Raw genomic sequence first — 16,269 nt, forward strand, 5'->3', positions numbered from 1 at the left:
AAAGAAAGCGGGGACGATCTCAGGACGCACTTGGGATCCTCGGGGATCAGCTAGGGTCCCGGTGGCTGCGAGCGCGCGCTCCAGCACCCGCCGCTGTTACGTTACGGTGGCCCCGGGCGCGCGGCGCTGGTAGAAGGCAGGCCGGCCTCCCCAGCCTCCACTTTTAACTCTTGTAAGAAAAATATGGAAACTTTGAGGGTTTTTTTTTTTTTTATGTGGTTGGGTAAAGGCATAATGACAAAGCGCCGCGAAGACATCCGTGACACTTTAAATCCATCAGAATGATTTGTGTTGTGCTAATGAAACCTGTTCTTTTTTTTTTTTTTAAGATTTTATTTATTTATTTGACAGAGAGAGATTACAAGTAGGCAGAGAGGCAGGCAGAGAGAGAGAGGGGAAGCAGGCTCCCTGCTGAGCAGAGAGCCGGATGTGGGACTCGATCCCAGGACCCTGAGATCATGACCTGAGCCGAAGGCAGCGGCTTAATAACCCACGAGCCACCCAGGCACCCATGAAACCTGTTCTCGAGCACTCACTATGCCCCAGCTACTTTGCTGGCTCAGTACAGCATAGATTTGCGTCGTTTAATTCTCAAAACTCTGCAAAATAGGACTAGGTGTTCCCAGTTGACAGACAGGAAAAGTCAGGGAGCTGAAGCTGGGGACAAGTCCACTAGGATGATGCTACGCCAAGCCTCCGACTCCTGGGGGTAGAGGGGCGTGGGTGGAGGAACCAGGGACTTGTGACCAAATCAGGACATTTCTGAGAGTGAAGGGTGGCAGTCCTCCTAAGTATGCCGACAGCCACAGGTACAAGCAGGAGCTGCCCGGGGCAAACAGTTGTCCCAGTCACCAGTAATGCAAACCCCCCACCCCACCACCACCACCACCACAGAGCGTGTCCCTGGGAACTGGATCTGGGATGTCTCCTTCCCCACAGACTTACCTTTGTCTTGCCCCCAGGACTGGGATCCTGGGGCCAGCTGGTCGTCTCTTCTGTGGTTGTCCCTGGGGGACAAAGTGGCCAGGTTGTCCCAAGGAAGGGGACTGGACAGGATGGAATGTCCCACAGTGGACCCATGTCAGGGCAGCAGCAGTTCAAGGCCCCACGTCCCCGGCACTGTGATGTTATTATTTTCCCCCGGTTATTCTCTGATGCAAACCCTAGAGGTGGGTTTGGATCTGGCCAAGCTGTGTGGTCTGGGGTCCAGCACCAGCCTTGTCTGAGGCTCAGTGTCCTTTGCTGCGGAGTGGAGGAAACAGTGACTCTCACCCAGCAACGGCTGTTAGAACTTTTATGACTTTCAGGGTGTTTGGAGCAGAGAGTAAAAGCTTGCAGGGGAGCCGGGCTTGGGAATTACAACTCTTGGTTGATGGGAGACGTTCCATCTGGAGTCCAGATTAGGGACCTGACCTAGAACGGGGCCCTATGACACCCTTCCCAGTCCAGGCTCAGATGGCCTGTTGCCCTGGTCGGTTGCAGTGGCCGGCCACCCCACCTTCCAGTGCTCAGCTGCTGGGCTGCATTGCTAACCAGATGTTCAACAGCTGCCACATTCCACCCAGCACAGCCCCACCTCTGGGGCCAGAGTGGTTCTGCACACACCAGGCATGACCGGACTGCATGAGTCATGAGATGTCAAGCCTGAGGTACGTCACCATGGAATGGAGAAGAGGCCTGGGCTGCACATCCCCACCCCACTGAGATGACGACACTGGGCTTTGCTGAGCCCCACAGCTTGAGTGGATAGGGCTTTAATGCCAAGAGCAGGCATCAGAATGGCTGTGTGCCTCTATCAGCACAGAAACTGGGTGTTGAGGAAGAGGGTTTGGAGGGCATCAGGCTCGATCTATCCTGGGGTCTGCCAAGAACCTTGGTCTCCTTGGCCCTTCCCCTTCCTATACTAGACACCAATCATCCAAGCCCCTGCAGAGCACCAGCCTCCCGCCCCTGTCCTTCCTCTCCTATCTACCCAGTCACTCCCCGGGTCATTGGTGTCCACCACGTTATACACACACACACACACCCCTCACTCGCCGTGGCCTTGGCTTTCAGGTTGTCTGTGGAGGAGCTGGCCTCTTTCTCGGAATGCTCTCCCCCAACAGATCTGGAGAGGATACAGACAAGCTCTCAGTATACGGCTTTGTACTGCTCTTCTGACTAGGAATTGGGGGCCCTGGCCCAAGCTGGGTCTGTCTTTTGGGGGGGTGGTAATCAGGACAGTTTCAAACTTGTCTCTCGGTTTGACCAATGAAATGGGTCTAGGGTCCGGGGGCGTGGGCATCCTCTCCATCACGCTCAGGAAGAGCAAAGAAAGCTGCTCTGCGCGCAGGGTGGGGAGGTAGGAGACAGAAGCAAACACAGGGGTGGGGGGCAGAGGCAAGGGGAGGGGCAGGAGGGGACAGGAGAGTCCCCAGAGGTCCCCACCCCAGGATTCTAGGAGAGCTTCCCATGTCCTCCCAACAAACTCCCCTTTTTAATTATACCAACTTGAAAGGGCCTCAGACTCTGTGGCCAAGATCTTAGACTGCCCACGTTCCATAGTCCATCCTATCCACACAACCTGGGTTTCTGGGTGATCTGTGCTGGCCAGGCCCCCACCCTGTGAACCCTGAGCTACTGCCCACCCTCCTGCCTGGAATGTTCCCTCTGACTCCCCGCCCTTTAAGGTCTGGCCCAAAGCCCTCCTTCTTCTCATTGGTGTCCCTTTCTGAGCGGGGGGGACACTTGATTGAGTTCACCGTGTCCTGCTTCCCTGTTTCTGGCCTGAACCAGAGGCCAGCCAAGGGCCCCTCGTGCTCTCCTGGGCTTTGCCTGACAAACCCCCCGGAGCAGAGGTGGGACAGCGGGTGCCTGTGGCCGCCAGACCCCAGCCAAGCCCCCACGGGAAGACCCTGGCAAATCCAGTGAGCTCCACTTCTGCCACCTTCCTGCTACTGCACGTGGACCAAGAGAGATCACTGAGCATTCCTCCACCCACATGCCAGGACAGTGAATCCGCACCCACAGCCGGGGCCCCTGCTTCCACCAGCAGGAGATGACCAAAAGCATGCCACCCAGCTAGTAAAGGGGTCCTTTATTTTCACATTAAACAGAACCGGTCCATGTTGCTGCCTGTCCACCCCGCCCCTTCCGCCTGCAGGAGGGAGCGCTCCGGGAGGGGAGGTGGGCTCCTGGGGCCCGGGTCCGGGGTCCCGGGGCCCAGGGCCTGTTATCCGTGGGAAGAGGACCCCGGAAATGGGGCTGAGCTCAGGGAGGAAATGCCAGGAATCCTGGGCAGAGGCTGGCAGGGGGCCTGAGCACAGGGGGCTCCCCAGCATGATAGGCTGGGGTCGCAGCCAGGCTGCCACACCCAGCAGGGACCTCCCAGGTGGCAAGTGCGGCCACAGGGCCTCAGGGCCAGTGTCAGTCAAAGGCTGACAGGGGTCTTGGGGTCCCAAAGAGGAGCTCCCCCAGCACCCTAGTCCCCCGACCCAGGCCTGCTAAGTCCCTTGAGGCTCGGCTCTCTGGCTAGGCCACAGGCTGAAAGGAGCCCTGGGCCCAGGGCAGGCGACTCCCAGGATCCCGAGACCAAGCATTCCAGGAAACCAGTGATAACCATGCAGGGCTGGGCCATCTCCTGGTGGGCCGAGGAGGCCGCACCCTGGCCCTAAGGGTCCCTGGGCCTCAAGCTCCCTTGCCCCAGACTGCTGCCGAGGATCTTCCATCTCTTGGTCTGCCTGGTCCCTCAGCTGTGCGGAGTGGGTGGCGGGCAGGTGTCCTGGGATGCCCTGCTGCTGGACATCGGGCCGCTCTGGGGCCAGTGGCTGCGGCTCCTGCCCAGCCCAGCCTGGATCCCTGCAGAGGCCCCCTCAGCCTCTCCGGCACCAACTCTGCTTGAATCCTTGCCTCCAGGAGCAAGAGTGAGCGTGGTGGTGCGGAGGGTAATCAACATAGCCCCCCGCCCCCAGCATCCAGAGGGCATACGGCAGAATTAGGCCCAGGAACTGGCTGTGGACTGAGCAGAACGTGTACATGCACGTCCGCCCGGGCGAACTGTGTACATACACGAACTCTGGCGGGCATGGAGGGGGCATGGCTGTGGACTGGGAAGGCCACGTGAGTATTCCCTTGGGGTGGGCACACAGCCACAGGCTCTGGGGGGGGGTGTCTGCAGGGCTGCACCTGTGGGGTGCATGTGCCTGCCCCGGCCAGGGCCACAGTGTTGGCGGGGGGGTGTCCTGGGCGGCCCTCACTGCCAGCTGGCACAGCTCTGGGGCAGGCTATGCAGAATGGCCTCCAGGTTCTGCTTGTCGGCACGGATCTCAGCAAGGTCGTTCTCGAAGCTCTGGATCTGCAGCTCCTGCTGCTCCGACTCCTGCTGCAGCAGCCTCAGTTTCCCCTGCAGGGCCCCCGGCGGGCTAAGCTGCAGCCTCAGGCGCTCCAGTGCCCATTGGGTCTCGTTCAGGGCCTGGGCTGGGGCCTGATGGGTGTCCAGCGACCCTGCAGAGGGGCACGGACAGCCTCAGCAGAGACCAGCTCTCCCGCAGGCCCCAGCGCCCATTCAGCGCCCACCCCCGAGACCTCTGGAGGCCCCGACCTTCCAGGATTCTGACTGCCCACGATCTGCCAGGAAAGCAAGGGACAGAGAAGGCAGTGTGTCTGGTCTTGGGCACCCCAGGGGGTGCACATGAAGACTCTGGAACTTCCCCCCTAGGCAGCACTGGGCAACGGTTCCTTTTTGTCATGGGTACTACTGTTGATAAAAAGAACTCCCCGCGTGGGTCCTGAGCCCATTTCCTAAAGCCGTGTGTGGCACAAGGTCCCCACGGCTCCATGCCGATTTGCCGAGAACACGCATTTAAAGATGCCTCCTGTGCCAAGACGCGGACGGCCACTGGGGTAAAAAGCAGTGTCCCTGGCATTAGAATAAAGGCTGCGGAAGCAGAGGGGGCAGGAGGGGCTGCGGCTCCTGTAAGCAGGCACCAGGGGTCTCGTCCTGGCCCAGCATGGGTTAACTCTGTTTCTTGGAGTTCAGTACTTCCCAGAGCCTCATGGAGGCTAAAACAAGGAGGCGGGGCCCGGTGCCCACATTTGAACTTGGTGGTGGTAGTGGTGGCATGGAATCCACGGGCGGTCTCCCCCATCTGGCCCTTGTCACCTTCTCATTTATGGGTGACATTTAACAGGAAGATGAGGTTCAGCCATTGGGGATGGGGAAGTAAGTTCTAAATGGCTTCTAATCCCACAGGATCCCACTGGGGCCAGAGCTCCCCTGAGCCCCAAAATTTCCTGGGCAACAAAGGTGGGGGTCAGAGGGCAGGCAGTTGAGGGTGGGGGGGTGGGCAGGAGGAGGCATCGGGGAGCTGAGCACCGCTGGCCTGGGCAGATCCCGCTCCCAGCAAAGACTCCAACCATGGGGAGGCCCCAACAGCCTGGCCTTCAAGATTCAGGTTCAGCTTGTAGCCACGCTCCACCTGCACTGGGGGGGCCCCCAGGCAGGGCCCTCTGGGGGCTGCTCACGCCTGCGCCCCCAACTCAGGCACAGCACCGGACAGCAATGCGGCCAGTGCTCTGAGTCCTTGGCGTCAGGAACAGACCAGTGGCTACCAGTGGGCACCCCGAATCCGTCAGACCTGTGTGCAAACCTCAGTTTCCCCACTGACTGGCCATGGGGCCCCGGGCACATCACTTAAACTCTGTGCCTCAGACTGCCTGTCCACAAGATGACAAGAGAATCCGGGTCCTTGCCTCCCAAGCAGAGCATTCTAGATCACGAGCATGCAAAGCTTAGGGCCCGGCATGCAAACACGACGTGGAACATGGTGATTCTTCCCCTTATTAGTAATGAGGCCACATGTGTGCTGTTATGTAGGTGACCCCGAGGACATGACACTAAGGGGCAGAAGCCAGTCACAAGGACACAGGGACATGAGGTCCCTGCCGTGTTAAGTTCACAGAGACCAAAGAGGTCCCAGGTGGGGGTGCCAGGGGCTGGGGCATAGGGAGTTTGTGTCTAATGGGTACAGTGTTTCGATTTGAGAAGAAAGTTCTGGAGACAGATGGCGGGGACGGCTGCGCCACGTGTGAATGTACTTAATGCCTCTGAACTGTGTGCCTGAAGATGGTTAAAATGGCCAATTTTATGTTGCATGCATGTTACCACGGTTTTGGAAAATGCACGGCTACTGTCCTCCGTTCCCCCGCCCTGCTCTGCGGCCTCCGGGCCTTGCCGGATGCTCTCCCCTTCATCTGAGAGGCCTCCTTGCTGAGGCTCCTCCCCGAGAGCTGCTGCTCACCGGCTCTCACCACGCAGGTGGCAAGCACTTTCTACATGACGCTGGTGCTTACGTCCATTTTACAGATGAGGGAACTGAGGCTCAGAGAGGCACAGTAGTTTTCCCAAGGTCACACAGCCAGGGAAGGGAAAGCACCAGACTTGAGTCTTGGTCTGATTCCAGACCCACGTCTGATTCTCGATGCCATCCTTGCTTCTCTGACATTCTCTCTCCTCCTCTGAAACTCTCAGCCACGCAGAGCCCATTGCTCCTGTGGTCCCCACAGATGTTTCATCTGCTGAGTTTTCTGTGTCCCCCATCCACCCCCGCAACGCCAGACTAGCGGCCCCTGGAGGGGCACAGTGACACCAGCCCCACCTTGCAGGACAGCCTGGGGCTATTTCAAATGCTTGTAGCTGAGGAGGGGGGACCATGGGTATCTAGGGGCGAGGAGGAAAGCTTCTCTAGGACTGGGCCTCACAGAAGCTCCTGGGGGTGCTCCAGGGACCCAGGGGTCTCCTTACCCAGCCTGGAGAGCAGTTCCGACAAGGCCTGGACGTCCCTCTCCAGGGAGGCACGCGATTCTCGGATCTGCCGTTCCAAGGAATTCAGCCTGGCACCCATCTAGGGCGGGAGGGAAAGCTTGACCGGCTCCCTGCTGGCTTGGGGGCCAGGAGGAAACGGGAGTTGGCGGGGGGGGGGGGGTGGGGGGGTGGGGGGGGTCTTGGCACAGGTACCTGCCCTGCGTCCTCCAGCTCCCGACTGCGGGCCTGCGAGGCGAGCACCTGCCGGGAGACTTGTCGGAACATTGCCCGCGTCTGGCTGGAGAGCCGGCCTGCCCGGCGGTGTTCCTGCTTGCCCTCCCTGAGCAGGGCCTTGGCGAGCTGGGGGGTGGGCAGCAGTAGAGGGGGAAGAGGGTGAGCGCACGGAGTCCTTTCAGAAGTAAAGGGCACTGACGGCCGTGACGCCAAGCAGTCGTCAGTTTGAGCCCCGGGTCATTCGTTCATTTCACAAACACGGACTGGACGCGGGCGACACGCACAGAGCCAGCGGGGGGCTAGAGGGACGCACAGTCTGGACTTTGGCCCCAATTAAAAAATAAGGGCTTAGAGGTTTGGGGGAGTAAAGCCAAACAGACGTCGGCGAGAGTCCTGGTCGTGGGACTTTAAGTCACTCACCCGGACTGGGCCTCGGGGTCCGCACCCAGGACGCCAGTGACAGCAGTGACACCTACTTCTTGAGGAATCAACAGGGTCACTGGCCTGGGGCCCCTGAGCCCTCGGTAAGTGCGGAGCGTTCAGCATGGTCTACGCGGATGGGGGCAGATCTGTGGGGACCCCGTTTCACCTACAGAAGGGGCATTTCTTCCGGGACAGTCCTCCCACGGGCCCAGAAGGCAGGGACGTCGTCACACCCATGGCCCTGACCTTAGCACTGTCCTTGGCCAACAGCTCGGCTTCCCTGCCCTTCTTCTTGGCACTGGAGGAGACAGACGCTGCGTTTCCCAGCATCCTCTCCGCCTGCTTGGTCTTCTTCTTCAAGTCTACGAGGAGCCTGTCGCTGACACCGCCTGCCTTCCTCCCCAGCGCGGCCTGGTCCCTGGGCTGCGGAAACTGCCGCTTCATTCCTGCAAACCCGGGGGGAGGCAGTGTCAGGAGGGCGGCCCCTGCCCTGGGAGCCTGCCAGGAAGCCACTGCGTGTGGTCCCCAGACAACGTGAAGGAGGTGCTGAGGGCAGGAGATCTACAGGAAACCTCCGGAAGCTCTTCTGGGAAACAAGCGAGGAATGAGTAACACGCACTGTTCACTGAATTTAAAGATTCATGTTATATCGTGGTGTTTGTTAAAATCATGAGGTTACACGGTTGGCCGATGCCTGGGGCCGGGGTTGGGACTGGATGGGGAGCCACACCTCAGTACCCAGAAAATCCATTCAGCTCTTTCTCTGTACCTCCCTTATGTCTAAAAAGGCTTTGAAGCAGCTTATAGTGGCAGTGACAGGTACGTCAACAACTGGACCACTGAAGTGAAAAACCAAGGACCATATGCAACTGGGGGGGCGGGGATGAGGAGGGGAGGAGAGGAGTGCGAAGGGCCAGAAAATTAGGATAATGACATTTCAGGCACTAAATGCTCTGTTCACCTCTGAGCTTCCTAGCAGCCAAGACAAAAAGGGAAGTATTACGATTTGCGTAGGTTTTATTACCTAATAGGAAGTGGCTTCCCTCTGTAAAGAAGAGAGATTTTTTCCTTTTCTTTCAGATAAAATTTGAAGGGAAATTGGGAGTTCTAACGATAGTCAGATTTTAAAATGAATCAAGTCATCCAAGGCAGAATGTCACGTAATTTTCCATGAAGATAACCGAGAAATTAGATCTACTTTGTTTCTCGTACACGAAGTTGATGTTTCTTAAAATGCACTCCATGGAGTGCTACCTCTACAGGGTGTTACTAAACATCAGGAGGAAACATCAAACTTAAAGAAAGAGAACCAGGTTTCTTTGTTACAGGACTTCTCAGGACCTTTAATATCATAAAGTATGCACTGTATGGCCTCGGGAGGGCACTACAGTAGCAACATTTCCTAAACTTATCTGAACACAAACCAACTGGTGGTCTTGGGCTAAAGGCCCCAGGGCCATCCCCTTGGGGAAAGCTGTACCATATTCAATGAATTTTCCTTTCATCCTAAATACCCACTGAGCACAGACCGACTAGTGGTGAGAGGGGGTGTCTCTGAAAAGGGGTAGGAATGGGGACATTAGCCCAGGGTTAGCAGTTTGAGATGAGTCCTCATGTGGACTGAGGTACTGCACCAAGGAGGCAGATTTCCACGCAGTACGTCCCCCAGCGAGAAGGCAATAGCTTGTGGGCTGGTGAGCACACGTTGCTGGAAGTAGGGAAGCAGAGGGCGGAGGAGCCCCCTGCCCGCCGAGGGGGCTGCAGCAGGTGGCTTTAGTAAGCCTTACGATTTTAATGTTCAGAAGTCCTATTATATTCCATATAGTCCTAATTATATTCCTATTCCCAGAAGTCCTATTATATCCCATCTAGTCCTAATATTCCATCACTAGTATCACAGAATTTACTGAACACGACTCAGAGGCAAGTACTCATGGCCACGGTCCCCCATTGGAAGTCCCTGGTCAGTGGGTGGCCAGGCCTCCCACCACAGAGAAACCTAGAGAACGGGAAGCACCGGCCAGCTCGCCCTCTGCCCCAGGGAGCAGGAGGCCGAGGCTGGAGCCACATCTCTCAGTGGCAGCGACCGAGTTGGGGAGGAAGTCCTCGGAGCCGGGGGGAACGCGGAGCCGGACTCCCAGTCTCAAACCCCAAGGGGCCTCTGGGCTGCCTGTGTTCCTGCCTTACCCAGTTCACTGGGCGGAGCCACAGATAAAGGGTGAGGGGGCTTCTCTCTGGAGGGGGACAGGGAGCTGGAGAACCCTAACACCGGACAGCTTCTCTTCAGCGCACCTCTGACCCAGGGACAGTCGTCAATCCCTTTCCTTGGTCTACACATCTATAAAACGGGGCCGCTCCGCTTCATTTTCCTCGAGCTCGAGGAGACCTGGACCGGCATCAACCCATACCCCTTGCTCAAGAGGAGTCCGTCTCCTTCCCCGTGGCCCCAGCTGAGCCCCGGACGTGGTAGGTGTTTGCACCAGGTGACAGGACCCCGGTCAGAGCAGACTAGACCAGGTGCAGACGGCTGAGGGCATCCGATCCTCTCGGCCCTGACGGGCTCTGCGTGTGGTCTGATGGCTGATGGCCACGTAGGCGAGATGCCAGAGAGCGGCGTGTGAGGGCAAGACCAGCGGCCACGGGAGAGGTCCTGGCTGGGGTGGGGCAGGGAACGGGATCTTTGGCTTATGTCCCCACAACCGGACTTCTGTCCCCTTCTTGTCCCCAGGGCCACACCGGCCTGGCTGAGGCAGGAGTCCGGGTGGTGGTCACAGGCATTTGTGCATCAAGAAGCCTCAGGCTCGGCAAGGCATGCGTACCTTCCAGGTCGGCCAGCAGGGTCCTGGCTCCTGTGACAGTCACTGTGGCCGCCTGGACGGATGAGGAAGCCTGGGTCAGGGCGTCTCTGGCCTCCTGGCGTAGCTGGAGGGAGAATTGAGAGGCTTGGCAGGGGCGCTGCAGGCGGGAGACACTGGAGGGACCGGAAGGACTATTTCTGGTCTTTACCCTTCCCCTCCCTTCACCCCCACTCGAGGACACCCTCGGGACAGCCGCCCAGATGCCTGCCTCAAAGGATAGGAGCCCACCTGTGTGAAGGGCTCGATCTTGCGCAGCACGGCCCGGGCGGTGGCCTGGAGGGTCTGGGCCGCCTCAGTGACCCGGCGCTCTCTGGATGTGACCGTCTCCTCCAGGGCCTGCACCTTCTGGCTCAGGGCCCCCGCCTGGGACTTCTGAGGCTGCAGGGAGATGGTGGGCTCAGGCGGGGCCTGGCAGGAAGGTCTGAGGGGCAGAACCCCTAGTGGGTGAGAGGTGCCTGGGGAGCAGGAATGTTGGGGACAGGACCCGAGAAGCAGAGGGGCTGAGGGTGGGGGCCGCCAGGTGGGGGAACCTGTCTCTATTCCAGCTCTACTAGCTCTACTTGTTACTAGTTACTAGTTACTAGTAGGCCTCCCTGACCTGCATTTCCTTCCCCAGGCCCACGGTCTCAGCGGAAACCCTGGGGCCGGATGTACCTCCACATTCAGAATCCTCCTGGCCTGAGAGAACTGTGTGGGTTCTGAGCACAAATAAGCAGCCTCAGGCCCATTAGGTTTTGCCCCAAATATATCTGTAGAAGCTCAGTCTCTTTCTTAAAGGGCAGGTTCCAAGTTCTGGGATTTCAGGATCACTAGCCAGATATGATGGAGCAGGTTTCCCCAGGGGGCCGACAAGCACTAGGGCCCCCTTGCCCACGACTCATGAATCCTCTCCCAGCCCTGTAGACACAGCCCTCAGAGAACCGAATGGGCGAGCCCTAGCTGACAGAGGACCTAACCCAAGTATGGGCTGGGGAGTGTGTCCTTGGCCAAGGTCACAGATCTGGAGCGGCGGAGCTGGGATTTGATCCCACGTCTGTCTGGTGCCTTGGCTAATGCCACCACGGAGAAGACGCCTGGTCTCACTATTGTCATCACAACCCACAACAAAGCCTGGCCCAGCGCTTACTCGGAGCCAGGCAGGCGCTCGGCCAAGCCACGGAGGTGGATCAGCTCGTTTTAATGACTGCCATCTAGTTAAAAATAAGCCACATCATCTGCCCAGGCCTGGGCTGCACTGGCTTCCCAGCCGCCGCCTTCTCCCACCCCCACCCCAGGCTGAGCTCTGGGGCAGCCAGCGGGGCTGACCAGTGCTGAGGGGGCGGCTGGCGAGGCCAGGCCCAGGGCCGCGTCTGCACGGACTCGCTGCACGGCGGCCAGCGCCCTCTCCGCTTCGGGCAGCGCCTGTGCCACAGCTCTGCCCAGCGCCTTCTGGGCCGCCTGGACCTCTTGGTACCTGAAAGGAGACAGCAGAGGTGGCTCACAGAGCAGAGGGCACAGGGCCATCCTTCCCCATGGCTGTCCCCCCAGACCCCCGACTGAAGCCCTCTTCAATGTCAGAACTCGGCAGCTGGCCTCGGAAACTGGCCGCTACCCGGCAGCTCTCGGATGAATGGAAGAGGCAGGAGAGGCAGCTCATTCTTGTTGCTTCATTCATTCGGTTCATTCTTTTCTGAAGGGGCTCGCCCCTGGTTTCCACTCTCCAATCATCTGCTTTGCAAATGCTGGAAGCCTCTGGCTGAATCACTAAGTGGAAAGCGCCTGGTGCTGGGGAAGGGACAGAAGCCCAGGCCCTGGTCTTGGATCTGCTGTGCCCTCAGGTGACCTTGGGCAAGCACTCTCCAGATGCACGGAGAGCTCTGGGGCCCCTTGAGCTCCAAGGGGGTGTAGTCAACCACCTAGAACAGCTCCCTGTCCCACCCAGCTGATCACCCCCTCCCTGCCCAGCTCTGCCATGGACACTGCCGGGGCAGGGACCTCCGGCCACCTCTCATCTCTCCCCCCTTCTCAGACAGCCCCTGCCCCCATCCTGCCCCGGAGGGGGTCATGTGATTTCGCCCTAGTCATGCCAGGGGACCGGGGGTGGGTCATTGACTGGAGGTGGGCCAATCGGATTCTCTCAACTTGAGACTTTTGAGACCTTGCTGTGTCTCTCCTGACCCTCCACTGCAGAAGACATAAGAGGGTCACCCACGGCAGAGAAGCAGAGGCCAAGCAGGAAGCTGGCGGGAGCTGCCGGGAGGAGGGTGGGGGTCGGGGTGGGGCTGGGGATGATGCAGGGGTGAGAAAGAGATGCCGCTCTAGCCCCTCCTGGTGCAGGCCCTCATCCCTTCTCTCTAGAGGCTGAGCTGCACCCCAGGCCTAAGAGGGCTCCTGTAACTCACCACCCAGTGAGCCCAAGACCTCAGTATCTCCCCCGCCCCCACCCAAAGAACATCAGGACTCGGGAAGGAAGCCAGCTCTGGACCAGCAGCCTCCAGCCAGGCTCTGGCCGCTGGAGGAGGCCGGTTCAAGCTTCTACCCACACCCGGGAGGCCTCACCTGTCCTCCAGGTGCTGCTGGGCCTCCGAGGCCACCCTGCCCTCCAGCAGACTCCAGAGAAGCGCATAGCTGGTGTTGGAGGCGACCAGGGCCCTCCGAGCAATGGCTTCAATCCTGGCAGTGGCGTCCCTGTGGCTGTAAGGAAACGTCCACCTGACCTTCAGCAACAGCTCACAGAGAAGGGGACCTGGGACTGAACCCACCCCTCCCACCATGTGGGCCTCCCACCGTCCCAGAGTCTGGCCCCGAGCGCCAGGCTCCTCCCCTCCCTCCGCCTGACACAGCAAAGGCTGATGGGCAGGGACCCACGGCCCTGCTCCTGTTACACAGAACCTATGCCCGTTGTCTTGCACAGTGATCTGTCGGGCCTTTCGTCGCACGTGAAGTCTGTTTGGACAATGATGATACGGGCGCCCTAATAAAGCCGTCACAGGAGAGGGTGAGCAGCACAATCTGGCTCTGAATCCGGGCAGGGGGACACCTCTCAGGCTGACCCTGACCCCAGAACCTCCAGGAAAAGGGCGGGGCTCCCTTCAGGACCAGGCTCCTGGGGCTTGGGGGCTCACCTCCTGGCGAGGGCACGGGCCTCTGTGGCCAGGGGGCTCCAGGTGGTGGGCTGGCTGGACCCTTCCTGAGGAATCACCTTTAAAGCGAGAGAGAGAGGAGAAACTGAGGGCCATCCCTGAAGGGCAAGGGCCTCGTTCAGTTAAATTACTGGGAGAACCAGACCGTGCCCGTTACTTTACAAATGCTACATAAAGGGGCGCCTGGGTGGCTCAGTGGGTTAAAGCCTCTGCCTTTGGGTCAGGTCATAATCCCAGGGTCCTGGGGTGGAGCTCCGCATTGGCTCTCTGCTCAGCGGGGAGCCTGCCTCTGAGCACCCCGCCCCCCCCCGCCTGTCTCTCTGCCTACTTGTGATCTCTGTCAAATAAATAAATAAAATCTTTTTTAAAAAATGCTACATAAAGCCTCAAAGTCAGCATCCGGCGAGCAGAGCCCCAGAACGTGGCAACGGCGGTAAAGCCGCCCAGTCCTCATTCAATGGGCATTCACTGTCCACCTGGAACGTGCCCTTGTCTATGCGGACGTGATCCCACTGAGTCAGCACAAGGAGTACCGCGTGACACCCATTCTGCGGGTGAGGAAACTGAGTCTCTCCAAAAAGGCACACCAGGGGCCACCAGATCAATCGCCAGGGGAGCCCGGGGCGGGTAGTGAGGAGGGGCCCCCGGGGTACCAGAGATTTGAGGACGATGGCTGCCTGCACAATCTCTTCTTCTGAGGACTCCAGTGCTGCGTCAAGCTCTGCCAGCAGGATACAGGTCTTCTCTGCCTGGGCCTGGGCACAGCGGGCACTGCTCAGCGCCCGCAGCTGTTTCCGCGCAGCCTTCACCGCACCCTCGAGGCCGGTCACCTGCTCCAGGAAGGCCTCCCGGGCTCCTGCACGAAGCCCACAAAGCCCAGGGGTCACGGAGCAATTGAAATTTCTCGATCAAACGCTCACCCTCGGGGGGGCCCCCCCGTCTGTGCCCTGCGCTCTGCCTGGCACAGCTGAGCTCTATCACCGGGCCTGAGCACCACCAGTCAGCTCCAGGGCAAGAGCCTCGCCATTTGACAGATGCAAAGGCTGAGGCCCAGCAGAGGCCAGTCACAGCCCAGTGCTTCCAGTGCTGACACCGGAAGTCAGCACAGTGGAGGGCTGGAAGGAATCCAGACGGGTTAGAGCCACAACAAGCAATTCCCAAATCTGAGACCGCAGAAACATACCTGCCTTGAGTCAGCTCTGTGATCTGCAGTGTGGCTCAGTATGGGCTTTTTTAAAAAAGATTTTATTTATTTGAGAGAGAGAGAGATAGAGAGAGGGAGAGAGAGAGAGAGAGCATGGTGGGGAGAGGGTCAGAGGGAGAAGCAGAGGCCCCACTAAGCAATAAGCCCGATGCAGGACTTGATCCCGGGACTCTGAACCGAAGACAGATGCTTAACCAACTGAGTCCCCCGGGCACCCCAAGTATGGATCTTTTAACCCAGAGCATCTGGAAGCTCCTTATTCTTTTTTTTTTGCTTTTTTTAAAATATTTTATTTATTTATTTGACAGATGGAGATCACAGAGAAGCAGGCAGAGAGAGAGGAGGAAGCAGGCTCCCCACTGAGCAGAGAGCCCGATGCGGGGCTCGATCCCAGGACCCTGGGATCATGACCTGAGCTGAACAAAGGCAGACGCTGTAACCCACTGAGCCACCCAGGCACCCCTGGAAGCTCCCTATTCTGATGATGAGTGTTGCTAACAGGTGTTCAGCTTACCTATGCCTGGCTGCGAGATGAGCACAGGTGCTTATGAACATAAAATTACACAGAAGAATCAATTCACTGTCAAGCTTCCCCAGATCACAGTGTCCCGAGGCCAGATTCCACGTGGCTCTAATAACAGCCTCCCCCTCCGCCCCCCTCCACTGGTTTTCTATGCTGGAGAGTGAGCAAAATGGCCAACGGGCAAGACAGCAACAGGCCACCTGTTCAGCACCCGGGACAGCACCTCAGTGGTCATTTGTCGCACTGTGAACCCCGTGAACGACTCCAGCCCTGTCCTCACTGTGCCTGTGCTCAGGGTGCGGCTGGGGCTAGATGCTCTCGTCAGAGACTAGAGTAGAGAGAGTAGAACTGGGTGGGGGACAGTGAGGGAAAGATCCAGGAGAGACAAGACTGCCATGGGAGGAGCCCATGCAGGTGGGCAGGACAGACAGGCACTCCTAGAAAGTGACTTCTTCTAGGGCCGAGCCAAGAGCTTCTGAAGCATTGCGAGAGCAGACCAAAGGGCCGGCGGGGTGTGTCGGGCCGGCCAGCCATCCCGCTGCCTCCTGCTCTTCTCTCTCACTGTACCTTGCAGCACGTGGTGACCCTGGTAGACGTCCCCCCGTGGGGCCTCTCCCTGCAGAATGTGCAGTGGTTCCCAGGGCTGGCCACAGTCAGACCCCTGCAGCCACCCCTCCATCAGGGTCAGCCTGGCCTTCAGCTTGGCAGCCTGGAGGTGTGAGGAAAAGAAGGGTGTGTGAGGCCGGCTGCCTGAAGTCGTGCTGGACGCGTCCCCCTGGCTTCTGCCTGGCCTTCCCTGGCTAGCAGTTGGCTTCTCCCATCTTGTCCTGGGCATCGAAGCTGAGGATGCAGCAGATCTTGGAGAACCAGCCTTGCCCACCCCTCCTCCTAGTGGTCCCTTCCCTTCTCACGCCCACGGCACCTGCCGCCATTCAGTGGACCACATCCTTGCTCCATTTAGAGAAGGATGAGAAGGCAAGCCCCAGGAGAATCTGTCTGTCCTGCTGTATTGTCACAGAGAAGGTGCACCTGGATACCTGTTGGCCGAGTGAGTGCCATGCAGTGTCTCCTAGCGCTGTTCTTTTAGTCACACGCACGAACAATAACTGTATTTACAGGGCACC

The 16,269-nt window shown here is 58.8% G+C and overlaps 1 protein-coding gene across 1 annotated transcript in view; it reads right to left on the minus strand.

The window, feature by feature from the left end:
• Positions 1-4,144: 4,144 nt before the first annotated feature.
• LAMC3 (laminin subunit gamma 3) overlaps positions 4,145-16,269 on the minus strand; it is a 54,205-nt gene continuing 42,080 nt past the window's right edge. Inside the window, exons 18-28 of the mRNA XM_044264672.1 lie at positions 15,713-15,854; positions 14,072-14,274; positions 13,401-13,477; positions 12,835-12,969; positions 11,602-11,749; positions 10,525-10,674; positions 10,258-10,360; positions 7,685-7,884; positions 6,995-7,141; positions 6,782-6,881; positions 4,145-4,482 (exon numbers count right to left, since the gene is read on the minus strand). Of these exons, the coding sequence (XP_044120607.1) occupies positions 4,232-4,482; positions 6,782-6,881; positions 6,995-7,141; positions 7,685-7,884; positions 10,258-10,360; positions 10,525-10,674; positions 11,602-11,749; positions 12,835-12,969; positions 13,401-13,477; positions 14,072-14,274; positions 15,713-15,854 (1,656 nt within the window). The 3' untranslated portion in view covers positions 4,145-4,231. The remainder of the gene's footprint in view (positions 4,483-6,781; positions 6,882-6,994; positions 7,142-7,684; positions 7,885-10,257; positions 10,361-10,524; positions 10,675-11,601; positions 11,750-12,834; positions 12,970-13,400; positions 13,478-14,071; positions 14,275-15,712; positions 15,855-16,269) is intronic.

Source organism: Neovison vison, chromosome 9 (assembly GCF_020171115.1).
Source record: "Neovison vison isolate M4711 chromosome 9, ASM_NN_V1, whole genome shotgun sequence".
Taxonomy (NCBI): domain Eukaryota; kingdom Metazoa; phylum Chordata; class Mammalia; order Carnivora; family Mustelidae; genus Neogale; species Neogale vison.